Source organism: Eptatretus burgeri, chromosome 2 (assembly GCF_056783735.1).
Source record: "Eptatretus burgeri isolate ZD-2024b chromosome 2, Ebu_testis_v1, whole genome shotgun sequence".
Classification (NCBI taxonomy): Eukaryota; Metazoa; Chordata; class Myxini; order Myxiniformes; family Myxinidae; genus Eptatretus; species Eptatretus burgeri.
In genome coordinates, this window is record NC_140962.1 from 48,434,443 (window position 1) to 48,449,544 (window position 15,102).

General features: G+C 44.0%; 1 protein-coding gene across 1 annotated transcript in view; it reads left to right on the forward strand.

Moving 5' to 3' along the window:
- Nucleotides 1–14,545, forward strand: part of LOC147031997 (dynein light chain Tctex-type 5-A-like) — a 31,461-nt gene extending 16,916 nt beyond the window's left edge. The window contains exon 3 of the mRNA XM_085869249.1: nt 13,491–14,545. Within this exon, the coding sequence (XP_085725375.1) occupies nt 13,491–13,679 (189 nt within the window). The 3' untranslated portion in view covers nt 13,680–14,545. The remainder of the gene's footprint in view (nt 1–13,490) is intronic.
- Nucleotides 14,546–15,102: the final 557 nt, after the last annotated feature.

A 15,102-nucleotide genomic window follows, 5' to 3' on the forward strand; every position in this document is an offset into this window, starting at 1 on the left:
TTCAGTGACCCAATATGCAAACCCTGTTCAAAGTTCAATTCACTCGGACGAAAATTTATGATTTTATGTGACCGTGACTTTTACCCTTTGAGCTTTTGACCTCAAAAAACAACATGCTTCTATGTTTTGATTGGTGAACCAATTCAGTGACCCAATATGCAAAATTCTATTAAAACTAGGAGAGTACCCACCCTCCGGGTGGATGGAGATTGCGCATTACTTCCTGAAAAACAGCATTGCCTGTTTATTGCAAAAAGACTTCGATGTTTGTGTGGTGTGCGTCTAAAGGGGTCTAACGGGTCTACAAGTCTAAAAGTTCTAAGGGATGTAAAGGGTGTAAATGTCTAAATGGTGTAAAAGGTCTGTCTATAAGTGTCTTAAGAGGTCTAAAGGATATTTTTCAATCGTAGTTAGAGTCTAAAGGAGTCCAAAGTGTCTAAAGAGGGAATGGGTGGTTTAAAGAGTCTCAGAGGGTCTTAAAAGTTCTAAAAGGTCTAAAGGTCAAAAATGTCTAAGGGTCAAGGGGTTTAAGCAGTGTGAAGGTCTTCAGGAGTCTAAGGGGTCTAAAAGGCCTAAGGGGTATAAAGGGTCTTGCAAAGTCCAAAAGGTCTTAATGGTCTAAAGCAGTGGTTCACAAACTCTTTTGTCCACAACAACAAAATTGAAATCACATTCACCTTGCAACCCAAATGGTACTGGCACGAAGTAGGTACAAGCAGTACCTCTGATAAAAAAAATTGTCGGAGAAAATGCTTTACACGTGAAAAATCCCCCTCAAAAACATGGATTTTGAGGGGGGGGGAGGGTTCAAGTTCGGGTCGTGACCTTTGGTTTGGGAACCCCTGGTCTGAGGTATCTAAAAGGTCAAAGGGGTCTAAAGGTCGAAATGTCTAAAAGGTACATTACAATTGTCTGTAATTAATCAAGAGTCATGGTCCAATAATACGTAATTAATAGACATGTTCACGTGGGATGACCAAGGCTTCACCTCGACGATGATTCACCGTCCACTCGTGTTTTTCGGTTTTCTATATCTGGAGATATCAAGTGAATTGGACGAAAATTGACGATGTGTGTGACATTTACCTTTGACCTATTAACCTCAAAAACAATAGGCTTCTAAATTGTGACTACCTCTACCATGCAGTTAAGTTTCGTGAAGACCACTGCAAAATTGTGACCTGTAGGCCATTGACATACAGACACCCGACAGAATAACAGACCAAACCAACTAATACACAGTACTGCGAGTCTTAAATTTCGCACATAATAAGTGGTGATTGTGGGACATCTTAAGTGTGTCAATCATATCTAATTCAACATGTGCATCTGAGTACCAAGGATGATGCATCAGTCACAAAGATAACAACTTGCATTGAGGAAGAAATGTTCCTGGACAATTGGCAATGCAAATGACACTAACAAATTCGACTTTTTCACTTGTAGATCTCAAATAGAAAAATATTAAGAGTTCTTGTTTATTACAAAAATAGTCAGATGTATCTTCAATGAAATTCCAAAAATGCATTTTACACAATTTACATTTCAGTAAACGTTTTATAAACAGTATATCACATTGAACAGGGCAGCTCGATTTAGACCTGGCCTTTGCCACACCATCGTACTCATTATTATTATTATTATTATTATTATTATTATTATTATTATTGGCTGCTCTTAGATTGGCTGCTCTTAGAGCACCCTTATTCTGGACATTTCCATCTGTCTGTCTGTCCGCGAAACTTTGGTCAAGCCTCGGGGCTAAACCACTCAACCGATTCCAATGAAATTTGGTAGGTAGGACCAACATTTCTGGGAATCGTGTGCTTTCAAATATGGGACCCCGGGCCCCAGCAACGGCCCTTTAAAGTGGTCAAAAAATCGAAAAATCGAAGCTTAGAGTTCTGTGCGCAATCTATCTCACTCCCTTCATGCCAATTTGCAGCCCTAACAAAAAATATTTGTAGGAGGAGATAGGTTTTGGGCGAGTACATGTCGAACATTTCAGAAACGGTTAATTGCGAATATCTCGAAGAGAAAGAGTCTGATTTTGATGAAACTTGGGTGAAATGTGTACAATGTGGCTAGGATGTACACAAAAATGAATGGTTGCTATGCACACCTCCGTTGCTTAGCAACAGCTAAAATACTTTATCGTACATCGTACACTTATTGTGGACTGTACAAAAAAAACAATACCTCCGAAACTGGAACTCCGAGGGACCTGCTTTTTTGTGCCCAAGGAGAATGTCTTTCAGCATCATATAAAAAAATAAAATCTTTAGCGAAAAGATAAATGGAATTACCAGGGCTGCCATTTGTTAGAGTCTCTTTGGAAACATGCCTGAAATTTAACAAGGATGAAATCTGAAATTTAACTGAAATCATCAGCAGACGATGTCAGGTCAGGTTCGATCTGTGACCTGCTACAGGTACCATGTAAACCTGTACTAACCTGTTCCATGGTCGGGTTGTCGGCGACTAAACCGTCTCCCACACCAGGTTTTCTGGTGAGGAGGGTGTTTGGATATGGACACCCAGCAGGATTAAAAACAAAACCTGTCAAAGGGCGGAGGAGCTCCTTGTGAGCCAACGGCCATCCATATCTAGTGCCCAACTGTGTCTGCGGACGTCCTCCTGCAGTTGGGTCACTTCTTATTAGGAGGTTGGTGGCAGGATTTGCACTCCGGCCACCGTAAAACCCTTCATTCCGCAAAACGCAAAAACGCAAAAAAATCTGAAAACCCACTCCGTGGGAGTACCTCCTGTGCAGCTTCCCTTTGCAGGGCAGCTCACCGGATGACGGGATTGGGGCAAAGCCTTCGGGACCCCCAATCTTTGATAGGAGGGAAACCACGGGGTAACATCCCTGGGTCAGATTGCGGGAGAGTGTGTCGGAGTGGTGCTGGGGTGTCGTCCACCAGATGGCGGTCTCCTTGGGCTAACCTGAGGCGGTCCCTTCGGGTGGGTGCCTGGAATGTCCTATCCCTAAGAGAGGATGATCACCTGTCTCTGTTATCATCTGAGCTCAAGCGTTTGGACATCGGGAATGCAGCTCTCTCTGAGGTTCGGAGACCGGATTGCGGCGACATAATGGTGGGTGGTTACACCTACTATTGGTCTGGTCGCTCTGATGGTTACCATACCCAAGGAGTTGCTGTAGCTGTGTCCAATAAGCTGACCCCAATGATAATTGAGGTAAAACCGGTCAACGAGCGTATTATGAGATTAAGGATTCGTCACTCCTTAGGTGTCATTTCCCTGGTCTCTGTTTATGCTTTGACTGAGGCGAGTGATCTCACCGTGAAGGATGCATTCTACGCCACACTCGAGTCTGTGGTTGATCAGTGCCCCAGACGAGATACACTTCTAGTCTTGGGGGATTTCAATGCATCGACTAGAACTGATAGGGACGGTTATGAGGTGTGTGTTGGTCCCCATGGGTCAGGAATTATGAACCAGAATAGCACTAAGTTCCTTGACTTTGCAAGAAGTCATGGACTTAGGGTGGCTGGTTCATGGTTTCAGCACCCACAAGCTCATCGCTGGACTTGGTATTCCAACGCTGGCGGTGTGGCAAAGGAGATTGACCATGTCCTCATTGATGGTCATTGGAGGATGATCCAGAACTGCAGGGTCTACCGGAGTGCTCAGTTCCTCAATACTGACCACAGGCTTGTTGTAGCAACTCTAAAGCTGCACCTTAAATCCTGGAGAATGGTACCATCCCAGCCGAGGCTGGATGTTGCCAAGCTCAGGGATGAGAGAGTAGCTGAGGAGTTTGCGAACAGGCTGAGTGGACACTTGGGGGGTCTGGGTGGTTTGGGGGGTCCTGAAGAGTTGTGGAGCACCTTCAAGACCACCGTCCTTGATGTTGCCGGTGGATGCCTTGGAGCTCACCGCAGGGCAAAGAAGAATTTTGTCTCTCAAGGGACACTGGATACCATTGACCAGAGTCGCAGGGCCAGGCTGAATGGCAGAGCTGAGCTGTTCAGGGAGCTGAGGCGTAAAACTGTACGTGCACTGAGGGTGGACAAGGAGGCCTATGTGCGAGGAATCTGTGAGGGGGTAGAGCATCACCTGTGGACAGGTGATTCTCGTCCCGCTTACAGGGGAATTCGCGCATTACGTTCATCCAAGCCCATCCCTCGGAGCACTACAGTTCGAGCAGAGAGTGGTAGGCTCTTGACAGAGGAGTCTGAAGTGAAGGCCCGCTGGGTCGGTTACTTTGAGCGGTTGTACCAGGCTGATCTCCCAACTGTCGAGTTGGACGTCAAGGGTGTTACAATCCCTGTTGCTGACTCTCGAATCAACTGTGGTCCACCTACGCTTGTGGAAACACGGGCTGCGGTGAACCAGTTGAAACGGGGCAAAGCTCCAGGGATTTGTGGCATCCATGCCGAACTTCTCAAGGCTGGTGGAAATGCTGCACTCGTGCCGTTGCATGCAGTTTTGTGCTCTGCCTGGAACACAGGCATCATCCCAACTGACTGGAAGAGGGGCCTTGTTGTCCCTCTCTGGAAAGGGAAGGGTGATCGCCAAGACTGCAACAACTACCGAGGGGTGACGCTGCTCTCAGTGCCGGGCAAGGTCTTTGCTCGGATAATTCTCGATAGGGATCGCCACCATCTGCTTGAGCACCAGCGTCCAGAGCAGTCAGGCTTTACACCAAAGAGGTCAACGATTGACCGTATCCTTGCACTTCGTGTCCTCACCGAACGCAGACGAGAGTTTCGGCAGGGGCTGCTTGCAGCCTATGTTGATCTCTGTAAAGCGTTCGATTCAGTGAATCGGGATGTCCTCTGGAGGATTCTTGGTCTTCGTGGGGTGCCACCAAAACGGATCGATCTGATGTCTGAACTCTACTCTGGTACTGAGAGTGCTGTGAAGTGTGGTGGTACCATCTCTGACTTATTTCCAGTTGTTACTGGAGTTCGTCAAGGATGTGTACTTGCCCCCACACTTTTCAGCACTTGTATGGACTGGATTCTAGGGAGGATGTCGGAGAGATCAAGTTGCGGTGCGTCATTTGGGAATGTCAAGATCTCGGACCTTGACTTTGCAGATGATGCAGTCATCTTTGCGGAGACTTTAGACATCCTCTTGGGGGCCCTCGAGGTGCTGAATGAGGAGTCGGAGCCGTTGGGATTACGGGTTTCTTGGGTCAAAACTAAGATCCAGGCTTTCGGTGACATCTTGGATGCTGCTGTCCTGTCTGTGTCTGTTTGTGGTGAGGATGTTGAGATCGTGGAGAGATTCACTTACCTTGGCAGTGATATTCATGTCTCTGCTGGCTGCGAGTCAGAGGTCAATAGACGTCTGGGTCGGGCCTGGGGAGTCATGGATTCACTGGATCATGGGGTGTGGCGCTGCCGGTACCTGTGCGGGAGGACGAAAGTCCGAGTCTTCAGGTCCTTGGTACTTCCAGTCTTGCTCTATGGGTGCGAGACTTGGACTCTGACCAAGGATCTGAGATGGAGACTTAATTCCTTTGGTACCAGGTCTCTTCGGAGAATCCTTGGCTATCGCTGGTCGGATTTTGTGTCCAACGAGCGGTTGCTGAGAGAGACTCGGATGAGATTTGTTACTTGCATAGTCCGTGAGCGTCAGTTGCGGCTGTATGGACATGTGGCTCGTTTTCCTGACTCTGATCCTGCTCACCAGATTCTCTCAGCGAGGGAGTCTCATGAGTGGAGGAGGCCAGTGGGTCGACCACGTGCCTCATGGTTGCAACAGGTTGACCATCATCTCAAGGAGATGGGGATGGGCCTGGCATCTGCCTGGGGGATGGCCAGACGGAGGCCCCTGGAGTACCGGCGGAAAGTGGACGCAGCGACGTGCTGTTCTGGCACATGCTCCCATACCTGACCTGACCTGACCTGTGCTAAATTGATTGATAGCATGTACATGAATATCGGCTAGTCACGTCGGCCAGCTTTCCATCTAGAGCGAGCAGCCATGTCACCTACCGGCTTGTTATCATTATCATTCTTATTATTCTAATTTTTTTTATGTTGAAGGCTACAGGCACGGACTGAATAGTCCTCATGAAGGCCAAGCCTTAAATAAAAGAACTGCATTGATAGAAAAGTAAGGAAAGAGAGAATAGTCGAAGAGTTTTTGAGGAAGTAAAAAATCTGCTTTTTGAAAAGGGGAAGGTCATAAGTGTTTGGGAAGACATGAGAAAGTAAAGAGTTCCAGGTTTGGCAGTGGAGGGGAAGAAACAAACATCGTAACGGCCCACCCTTGAGTTGCTAATGGCCACACAATAATCATGTGATGCAGTGGCTTGTCGAGTATTCCTTGGTCTCGCTAAAGGGGCTGTGTCACACCTTGACGATTTAGCCAGCGTATGCCGATTTATGAAAAATTTGTCTAAAACGCTGGCACACGTCGAATATGTTATGGGTAAGTTGTGTCTACGTTAAGAGCACGCTGAAAAACACTGCCATACGTCATAGTACGCTGGCTTTAATCGTTGTATTTTGCGGTTGTCCGCAAATTTTAGCATGCTTGAAATTTTATGATGTATGCCGGCATATGACTCACATATTCCGCATACGCTGGGAATAAGTTGTAGGCACGTCATGCGATCGTTGACACACGTCGACACACGTTACTTGTAAGTTACTCATAAGTCGAAACACGTCGAGGTAATGCTTAGCGTACCCGAAACTTATTTCTAACCTGAGTAACGTGCTTTGAATCTATGAGTAACGGACCTCCAACGCATATTGATGTATGTAGACGTATTTGATTGACGTCTTCCGGACGACCACAGAACTTACTGAACGCGTTTCAAATTTACAGCTACCATAAACCAACAAAAAACCAACACCAACTCCCGATATTTCGTCACGTGCTGTTAGGTCACGTCCGATTGCCGCTTCAGTTTGCTCGTCCTATTCTTAGTTCCTCCTCTGAATATTTTCTGTTTGAGGATATTGTCACGTCGACGTCGAAACTTAAATGCAAATGTCCGAATATATTTTAAAATTCGTGATAGACTAAAAAAAAAAAAAAACAACAACTTCAGATATTTTGTCACGTGCCTTCACGGAGCCAAGGAGAAAAACAGAAAATGTGCTTTGACAGAGAAAATAAGTTCCGGGAATGCTAAACATTACCTCGACGTGTTTCGACTTATGAGTAACTTACAAGGAGCTTGTGTCGACGTGTGTCAACGATCGCATATCGTGCCTACAACTTATTCCCAGCGTAGCGGACCGTGTGAGCCATACGGCGAGTACGTCGTAAAATTTTCAGCAGCTTGAAATTTCACAACGTACAAGGCGTATTACGATGTATGGCAGTGTTTTTCAGCGTGCTCTTAACGTATACACAACTTACCCATAACGCATTCGACGTGTGCCAGCGTTTTAGACAAATTTTTCATAGGTTGGCATACACTGGCTAAATCGACAAGGTGTGACTGCGATGTTGACACTTCCAATTCTCAGGCGGTTATGATTTAAATCGGCGAGCGGCAGCTTTTTAATAGGCTACGCCACGTGATCATCGGCGATACGTGCAGCGCGCTATGCATACGTTCGACTATCGTTGGGCATAGGTTGTGAACGCCGACAACACGCTAATCATTCGTTGGTCTAAGTTATCTATATGTGATTAAAACGTTCTGTGTACGTTACTAACACGTTATGCATACGTCCAACTCGTTATACGTCCAAAACTTCAAAAAAAAAACATCAAAATTTCAGCGTATGCCAACGTTTTACATACATTTTTATACGTTGCCATTGCTGGCTAAAACGTCAAGGTGTGACAGGGCCCTAATAGTGGAGGTACATAAGCAATAAGCAACAAGTTCTTGTGAGGAGAAATCGAAGTAATATCAGAGAGAGAGAGAGAGAGAGAGAGAGAGAGAGAGACTGAGACTGAGACTGAGACTGAGACTGAGACTGAGACTGAGACTGAGACTAAGACTGAGACTAAGACTAAGACTAAGACTGAGACTGAGACTGAGACTGAGACTGAGACTACTTTGCAGCATAATTTGAGCGGGTCAAGTTTTGAGGTCACATTGGTTGAATTGACAAGTCGAATAACTTTGTATTCAATTCTGTCCAGTAAGTATGCGGAGCTGGAACCTCCCCAGATGTGAGAGCAGTATTCTATAAAAGGACGAATCAATCCTTTATATAGTTGGAGCATCTGTTCAGAGGAGAAGAATCTTTGACATCTGAATAGACTCCTAATTTATTCGAGGCAGACTAAGCTATTTGCATAATGTGTGGATTCCAGGATAAATTTAAAGTTAGAATAATACCTCGAAGCCTAGAAAGTTTATTGTATCACATAGTGTCATTGCAGAGCTTTCAAAAGAGATTAGAGAGTTGAGAGGAGTTTTGGAGAGAGAGAGATGAGAAGAAATTGAGTTTTTGAAGCATTAAACTTAACTTGATTACATTTGCCCCACTGGGAGATCTTGTCCAAATTTGAATTTAAAGAGGTGGCTGTGGTGAAACGAGATGTAGATCGAGTGAGGGAAGACTGGGCAGAAGGGAAAGACATGGAGGAATGTAATGTTAAGTCATCAGCAGACGAGTGCATTTGGTTATTTGTGGAAGAAAGTAGGTTATTGATAAAAAGAAGGAAGAGCGTTGGGGACAGAACGGAACCCTGAGGAACACTGCTGTTGATCGGGAAGGGGGTTGATGTTGAATCGTCAACAATGATGGAGATAGAGCAGTCGGAGAGAAAGTAGAATGAAGGAGGAAAGCCAAAAGAGGGAAAGGCAAAAAATGGCATCGGGATCTCCGACCCCGATGCCAAACTCTGTCAAAGGCTTTTAAGATATCAAGGCCTACAACAAAGGATTCCCCATCGCCTCTCAAAGAAGAGGCCCAGACATTGGTAAAGTAAGAAAGGATATCACCTGTAGATCTTGCCTTGTGAAAGCCATATTGGTGGTCAGATAGAAGATGGAGATTCAAGATGCTTGAGAAAATGGGAATAGAGAAGATATTCAAATACTTTGGAAACAGTAGAGGTCAGAGCGATAGAACGGTAGTTAGAAGAGTTTTAACAATCACCCTTCTTTAAAATGGGCTGTACTAAGGCATGCTTCCAGGTAAGAGGAAATGTTTGGGTTTTTAAACAAAAGGAAACAAACGAGCAAGCACAGATGCAAGTTTTGAAGCACATTCCTTCAAGACACGGGGAAGAATGCCATCTTGCCCATTGGCCTTGCTTACGTCCAGAGAGAGAGGAGGATTTTTTTTGATTGCATGAAAAGAGATTACAGGGAGGGACATAGGAATGGTGAGGGGAGCATCAGAGGGAGATGGAATGTTGGAGTCATCCAGTGTGGAATTGGAGGAGAAAAGAGAACCAAAAGGAGTTGCTTTATCGGTCGGAGAGACGGCGATGGTATCATCAGAACGGAAAAGCGAAGGAATGGGAGAGCGACAGAAGTTGGTGGAGATACTTTTAGTTAAGGACCAGAAAGATCTATTAGTGGAAGAAGATGAGAGGTTGTCACATGTATTTTGAATAAAGGAATGAATGCTTCGCTTCACGAATAACATGTTTGCAATGATTTCTGGCAGATATGAAAGCTGAATGCGAGTCGGAGGAAGTAGAGTTTTTCCATGTCTGATATGCGGCATCCCTTGCACTAATGGCCGAGAGCAGGAATTATTGAACCAATAATTGGTCGGAGAGACAGACTTGAAAGAGAAGGGGATATAAGCCTCTATTCCTGCAACAATAACCTCAGCTATACATTCAGCAGAGATAGATGCATCGCCCGAGGAGAGACAGTCATCTTTCCAGGGAAAGTCAGAAAAGAAGTTTCGTAAACCAGTCCAGTCAGCATTATTGAAATGTCAATGCTGGCGTTTCATTGGAGTAGTTGGATGAGAGGAAGTGGTGGTAAGTAAAGTGATGTTCACAATATTGTGGTCAGAAGAACCAATTGGAGGTGAAATTGTGTAGTTGTAATGAAACGGATTGGAAGTGAAGAATAAATCCAAAGTATTGGTAGTGTGGTCATGACGATCTGGGATACGGGTAGGGTGGGTGATAATTTGTTTCAAATCATTAAGATTAGCAAATGTAAGAGTTTCAACCACCCCCCTCCCCAGCCCACTCCCCCCCCACCTTCCAGCATACGTGTGGGAAGATTTCAGCCACTCCCTGTGGTGTATATTGAAGTCTCCGAGATAGAGAAATTCTGCTTGAGGGTGTTCGGATGTCATGGCCTCATGGCAAGAGTTAAGATCGTCAAAGAAACCTCTAAAGTTTGTAGAATTGGGAAAGCAGTAAGTGAAACAGAGAAAGATAGTGATGGTCGGGGTAAAAATGTTAAGCCAGATGACATCAAAGTTTGGGGATTTGAGGTCCACAAGACGTACAGCAGGCGTGTTGATGTTGGAGTAGACACAGACTCTTCCTTTGAAGTGGAATCGTGAGTGAAGGTTGTAGTTCGAAATGTTATAAGAATTATCAAGAACGTCATGTGATAATTGGGTCTCTGAGAGAAGCAAGATATTTGGAGAGGAGCTTGCTAGATGATGTTCAACAGAGGAAGGATTCGAAGAAAGACCATGGATGTTTGTGAAATGAAAAAAAAAAAAAAAGAGTCATATTGGTTCAAAACGAGAGGTTCTTGGGTGAGACCGATAGTACTACTGCCTGAGCCCCCCCCCCCCCTCCTTGGCAGCAGAGACAGGCAGATCACCAGAGATTATTCGCACCTCATAATGCCAGGACTATGGGCCATTAACGTTTTGGACTTTATTGGTTCACGAAAAAATATTTTCACGAAAAAAATAAGTGACCACTATGTTTGTTATTGTTGTGTGTCTGTCCGTCTGTCTGTCTGTCTGAGCATAGCTCCGTGGGTTTTGATCCGATCCTGACAAAATTTTGGTGGGAGGTTTATATCATGATCTAGTTGTGTTTCCTGAAAATGGGAGTGGTGCTCCCATTATGGGCGGAGCCACGCCCAAAAAGTGTTTTTAGGGGGTAACCGATTTCAATTTGCATCTTCTCCTCGGGGGTTTGTCGAATCTGACAGGGGTTTCGGTATTTGGTTAGCCCAATGTCACCTGCATAGCCCCACGGAGCTCGATTTTTCATTTTCGTCCAAAGGTCAAGGCCACAAGGTCAAGGTCACAAGGTCACAAACTTAGAAAATTTCGAATTTTGACATAAAAATCAGACGACCGCCCAAACTTTGAGAGCTAGGATGACAGTATTTTTTTATGCATAATTTTGAGGTCATTCCCCACCTAAAGTCTGGAAACCATTTTGCTCTATCTCGAACACCTTGCCCGTGGCGCCCCCTTCAAGTTTGTTTTTACGCTGATTTCATCAAAGTATGGATAGTCCGAGGAGTGCGAAATGCCATATAGCCTATATGACGTTATATTGTTCCTGGAATGTTCCAGAGGAAGTTTTGCACCAAAGGTCATAATCCTTGACCTTTGATCTTTAAAGGTCACAAAGGTCAAATTTTCAAAGTTGTGGGAATCGAACCGGGTTTTCGACCTTCTTCGACGAACTTACTCCAATAAGCTATAGCACGTATCCTGTTTCCTTATTTTAATGTCCACAACATTGTTTTGTGACCTTTGAAGGTTATGCAAAGGTCAAATTTTGAAAGTTGTTGAACGAAACTGGGTTTATCATGTTGATCGTTTTTATAACTTGGTCAAACATTATCACATTGTCTCATCCTTGACTCCTGAAACAATCTACATCGTCAAATACCGCTCGTGAACCATCGTCGTCTTCAGACTTGTCATATTTATGTTTCATTGCAGGCTGTCTGAGGGAAATGAAAGGAAAGAAAAATAAAAGAGAGAGAATGTAAAGTGATGGAAAATGAGTGAGTAAGAAAAATGTATGATGAAAAGTGTATGATATTTGTTTGAAAAGTGGATGATGTTTGTTTGCAAGAAAGAGATATTACAGCAACCCGGTAGCTATAGTTTGAGTGAGACAGAAAGCAAGACCAGGAAACCTGACACTGAGAGTGTAAGATTGTTCCAGGCACCACTTTAACGCTCCCAAGTCAGAACGGTAGTACCACCCTGAGCGGTTGCTGTCTTTAACCTACTCCCTAAAAAACCGGTCTAATCGGATGGGTGTTTTTTTTTCGGAGACACCATCTCCTTACTGGATGGCCGTTGGCTCCCGAAAGGAGCTCACCCGCCCTTTAGCAGGTGTTGTTTTTCGTCCTGGCAGGGTGTCACAGTCACCCTCCCCACTGGCAAAGCCAGTGAGGGGTGTCAGTTTCGTCATGGACAACCCAGCCATGCGGCAGGTATTATAAAATATCTTGCATCATTACCCTCACCAAAGGAAAGGGTATTGCATTTGGGTCCGTTTGTTACTTGGCAAAAAAATTTTTTTGCAAAGTATGTTGGTCTGCAGTGTATGTCTGTCTGTTTGATTGTCACACGATTTTTGGCTACAGTTTTCAAGGAATCGTTCTGACTTTTTGTGTGTGTAGTTGACCGGCCAAGGATAGCAACGCTAAATTTTGGTGAAGATCTGAATCCAGATCTGGATCTGAGAATTTTTCAGGTGATTCTTCACAATTGAGAGATGGGGCCAAAAACTATGTATAGCATGTTATCTCAAAAAGTTGTGGACGACTTGTGACAAAACGAGGTGGAAGAGATATGGTTCGCTTACGAGAACGAACTTTTGGTTAAGGTTCGGAATCGGATCCAACCGAGAATGCATACAAAATGTAAACTATTCAGCCTGGTGGAGGTAAGTTCTCTACGGAGTGCCGTTCCATTTTGCCAAGTTGTCACCGAGTGATTTTTCATGTTTGTTTGTCCGTACAGAACTTTCATGTTTTTCTCCACAACCACTTTTCGGATTGAGACGAAATTTTCACCAGAGGTGTGACAACTCATGTAGAATGTTATAATCATAATTATGACGTCATATGTCACGTGCTGTGGCAGCCATGTTGGAAAAACGGAAAAACTTTAGACCTTTGCATCTCTGAAATCGCACCAAGGTAAAAATTGAAACTTGGCACATGGCAAGTACTCCTCATAGGGAATAAGTGTGATGTCTTGTTCAGTGATGGGTGCCTTCGTTATGACGTCATAATTGCATATGTATAATGCTACATCGATGAGTATGAAAATATTTGATGCTCATCTCGGGATAAAATGGTCCACAGAAAATTTGTTATGACGTCATTGGTTACGTGATTTGGCAGACGTATTGTTTAGAAAAAAGATAAACCTTCAACAATCTTCTTCTCTGAAGTGGCTGAACAGATTATTCATGGATTGAACTGAACGAAACTTTACATGTATGGTCACCTATCTATGAGGAACAAAAGATTCACACATATGATGTCTTCGGTCACATGGTTTGGCAGCCATATTGGATTTACCCTAAAACCTATAAAAATACACCACTCAAAAGAAGTCCTGGTGAGGGCCTGCAATCTCTGATTGCTCTTTTTCTTGTTTCATTTTGTGCTTGTTCCGTAGGTTCGTGCCCAAGGTTTTGCTCGTTACAAGCTCATGTGCTATGTTGTACTGGGTCAGAAAGCTGGACAGAGCATGATGGTGTCCAGCCGTGGTTTGTGGGATACCTCCACAGACTCTTTTGCCTGCGAAACCTTTTCTAATGCATCCATTTACGCCATTGCAACGGTATATGGAGTTTATTTTGAATAAAATGTTTGCATTAAAATAGTGTTAGCCACAGCAATTGAAAGACCACAGTATTTGGTGTTTTTTTCTTCTTTTCATTTTGTATCAGTAACATCCCTCTTGTAGCTCACTTTTACCAGCTGCCTGTTTGGTGTGCTGCGTTTTTCTCAATTTTACTTCAACATGATATTTAAATGAAACAAGTAAAAAAGACATGCATCATGGCCCCCATTGTTTTACTCATTTTTCTGTCTGGAGTAAAAGGGATGGCCCATATTTATGGACAACTAAAATGGCCGCTAGTTTACCAGTCGGCCATCGTTGATTAGATTGCAAAATAAAGTGAGGTGCACGTGTATGCAATCATGTACTGTGCTTGTGTCAAGTTTGAACAAAATCGGACCATGCATGTCGGAGAAATGGTTGGGGAAATATCTAAGTAAGAAAATGGCTGCCAGTCAGCCATCTTGGATCTGATCTCGAAACAAAAATGACGTGCTTATGTAAGCCATCATTCATTATCGGTGTGCCAAGTCTGAACAAGTTCAGTAAATGCATGTCCAAGATATGGTTGCGGACGCACGCACGCACGGACGCGAAAATCGAGACCAAATCCAAAAGCCCCCATTTCGGACTTAATCCAACGGGGGCTAAAAAGACCACATAAGAAACTAGAAAGAGCAATCAGAGATTGCAGACCCTCACCAGGACTTATGTGGTGTATTTTGTGTGGTGTTTGTGTGCTGGTGTGGTTGTGTTTGTGTGGTGGGCAGACGATGTAGGTTTAAGTTCATACAGCGGAAAAACGGAACTACTTTGTTTTTACACCGCACGCGTAGCACAAAGTGGGGTTAAGCAATTTGTTCATTCTGTCTGTCTGAATTTCTATGATCGAGGATGTATTTAGTTATATATTTTTAAACACAAGAAATATGAAACAGAACATAAACCTGCAGTTTAGCAGTATGTTGGCTCTAAATTTGGCAAGTATGCAACTTCGAAAATGATGTATGAGCGTGTGTGTGTGTGTGTGTGTGTGTGTGTGTGTGTGTGTGTGTGTGTGTGTGTGTGTGTGTGTGTGTGTGTGTGTGTGTGTGTGTGTGTGTGTGTGTGTGTGTGTGTGTGTGTGTGTGTGTGTGTGTGTGTGTGTGTGTACATTGACCTGGTTCTGCTTGCTGGGCACTTTTAACCTGTCGTTCCTGGCACAAAATCTGAAATTCAAAGTCTTTTTAACATAATTTTCAGCATTTAATGATTTTAATGAGTTAACCAAATGGTTAACCATAACTGTTCTGTTCCTGAATGCAAATTGGACTCACAGAAATGTAGGAATATGAGAACACATGCACACACACACACACACACACACACACAGCAACTTTTAGCAATGGATGCAAAAATCTAATGCAATTTCTCTTGTGGCCCTGAAACCAAACGAACAATTTAA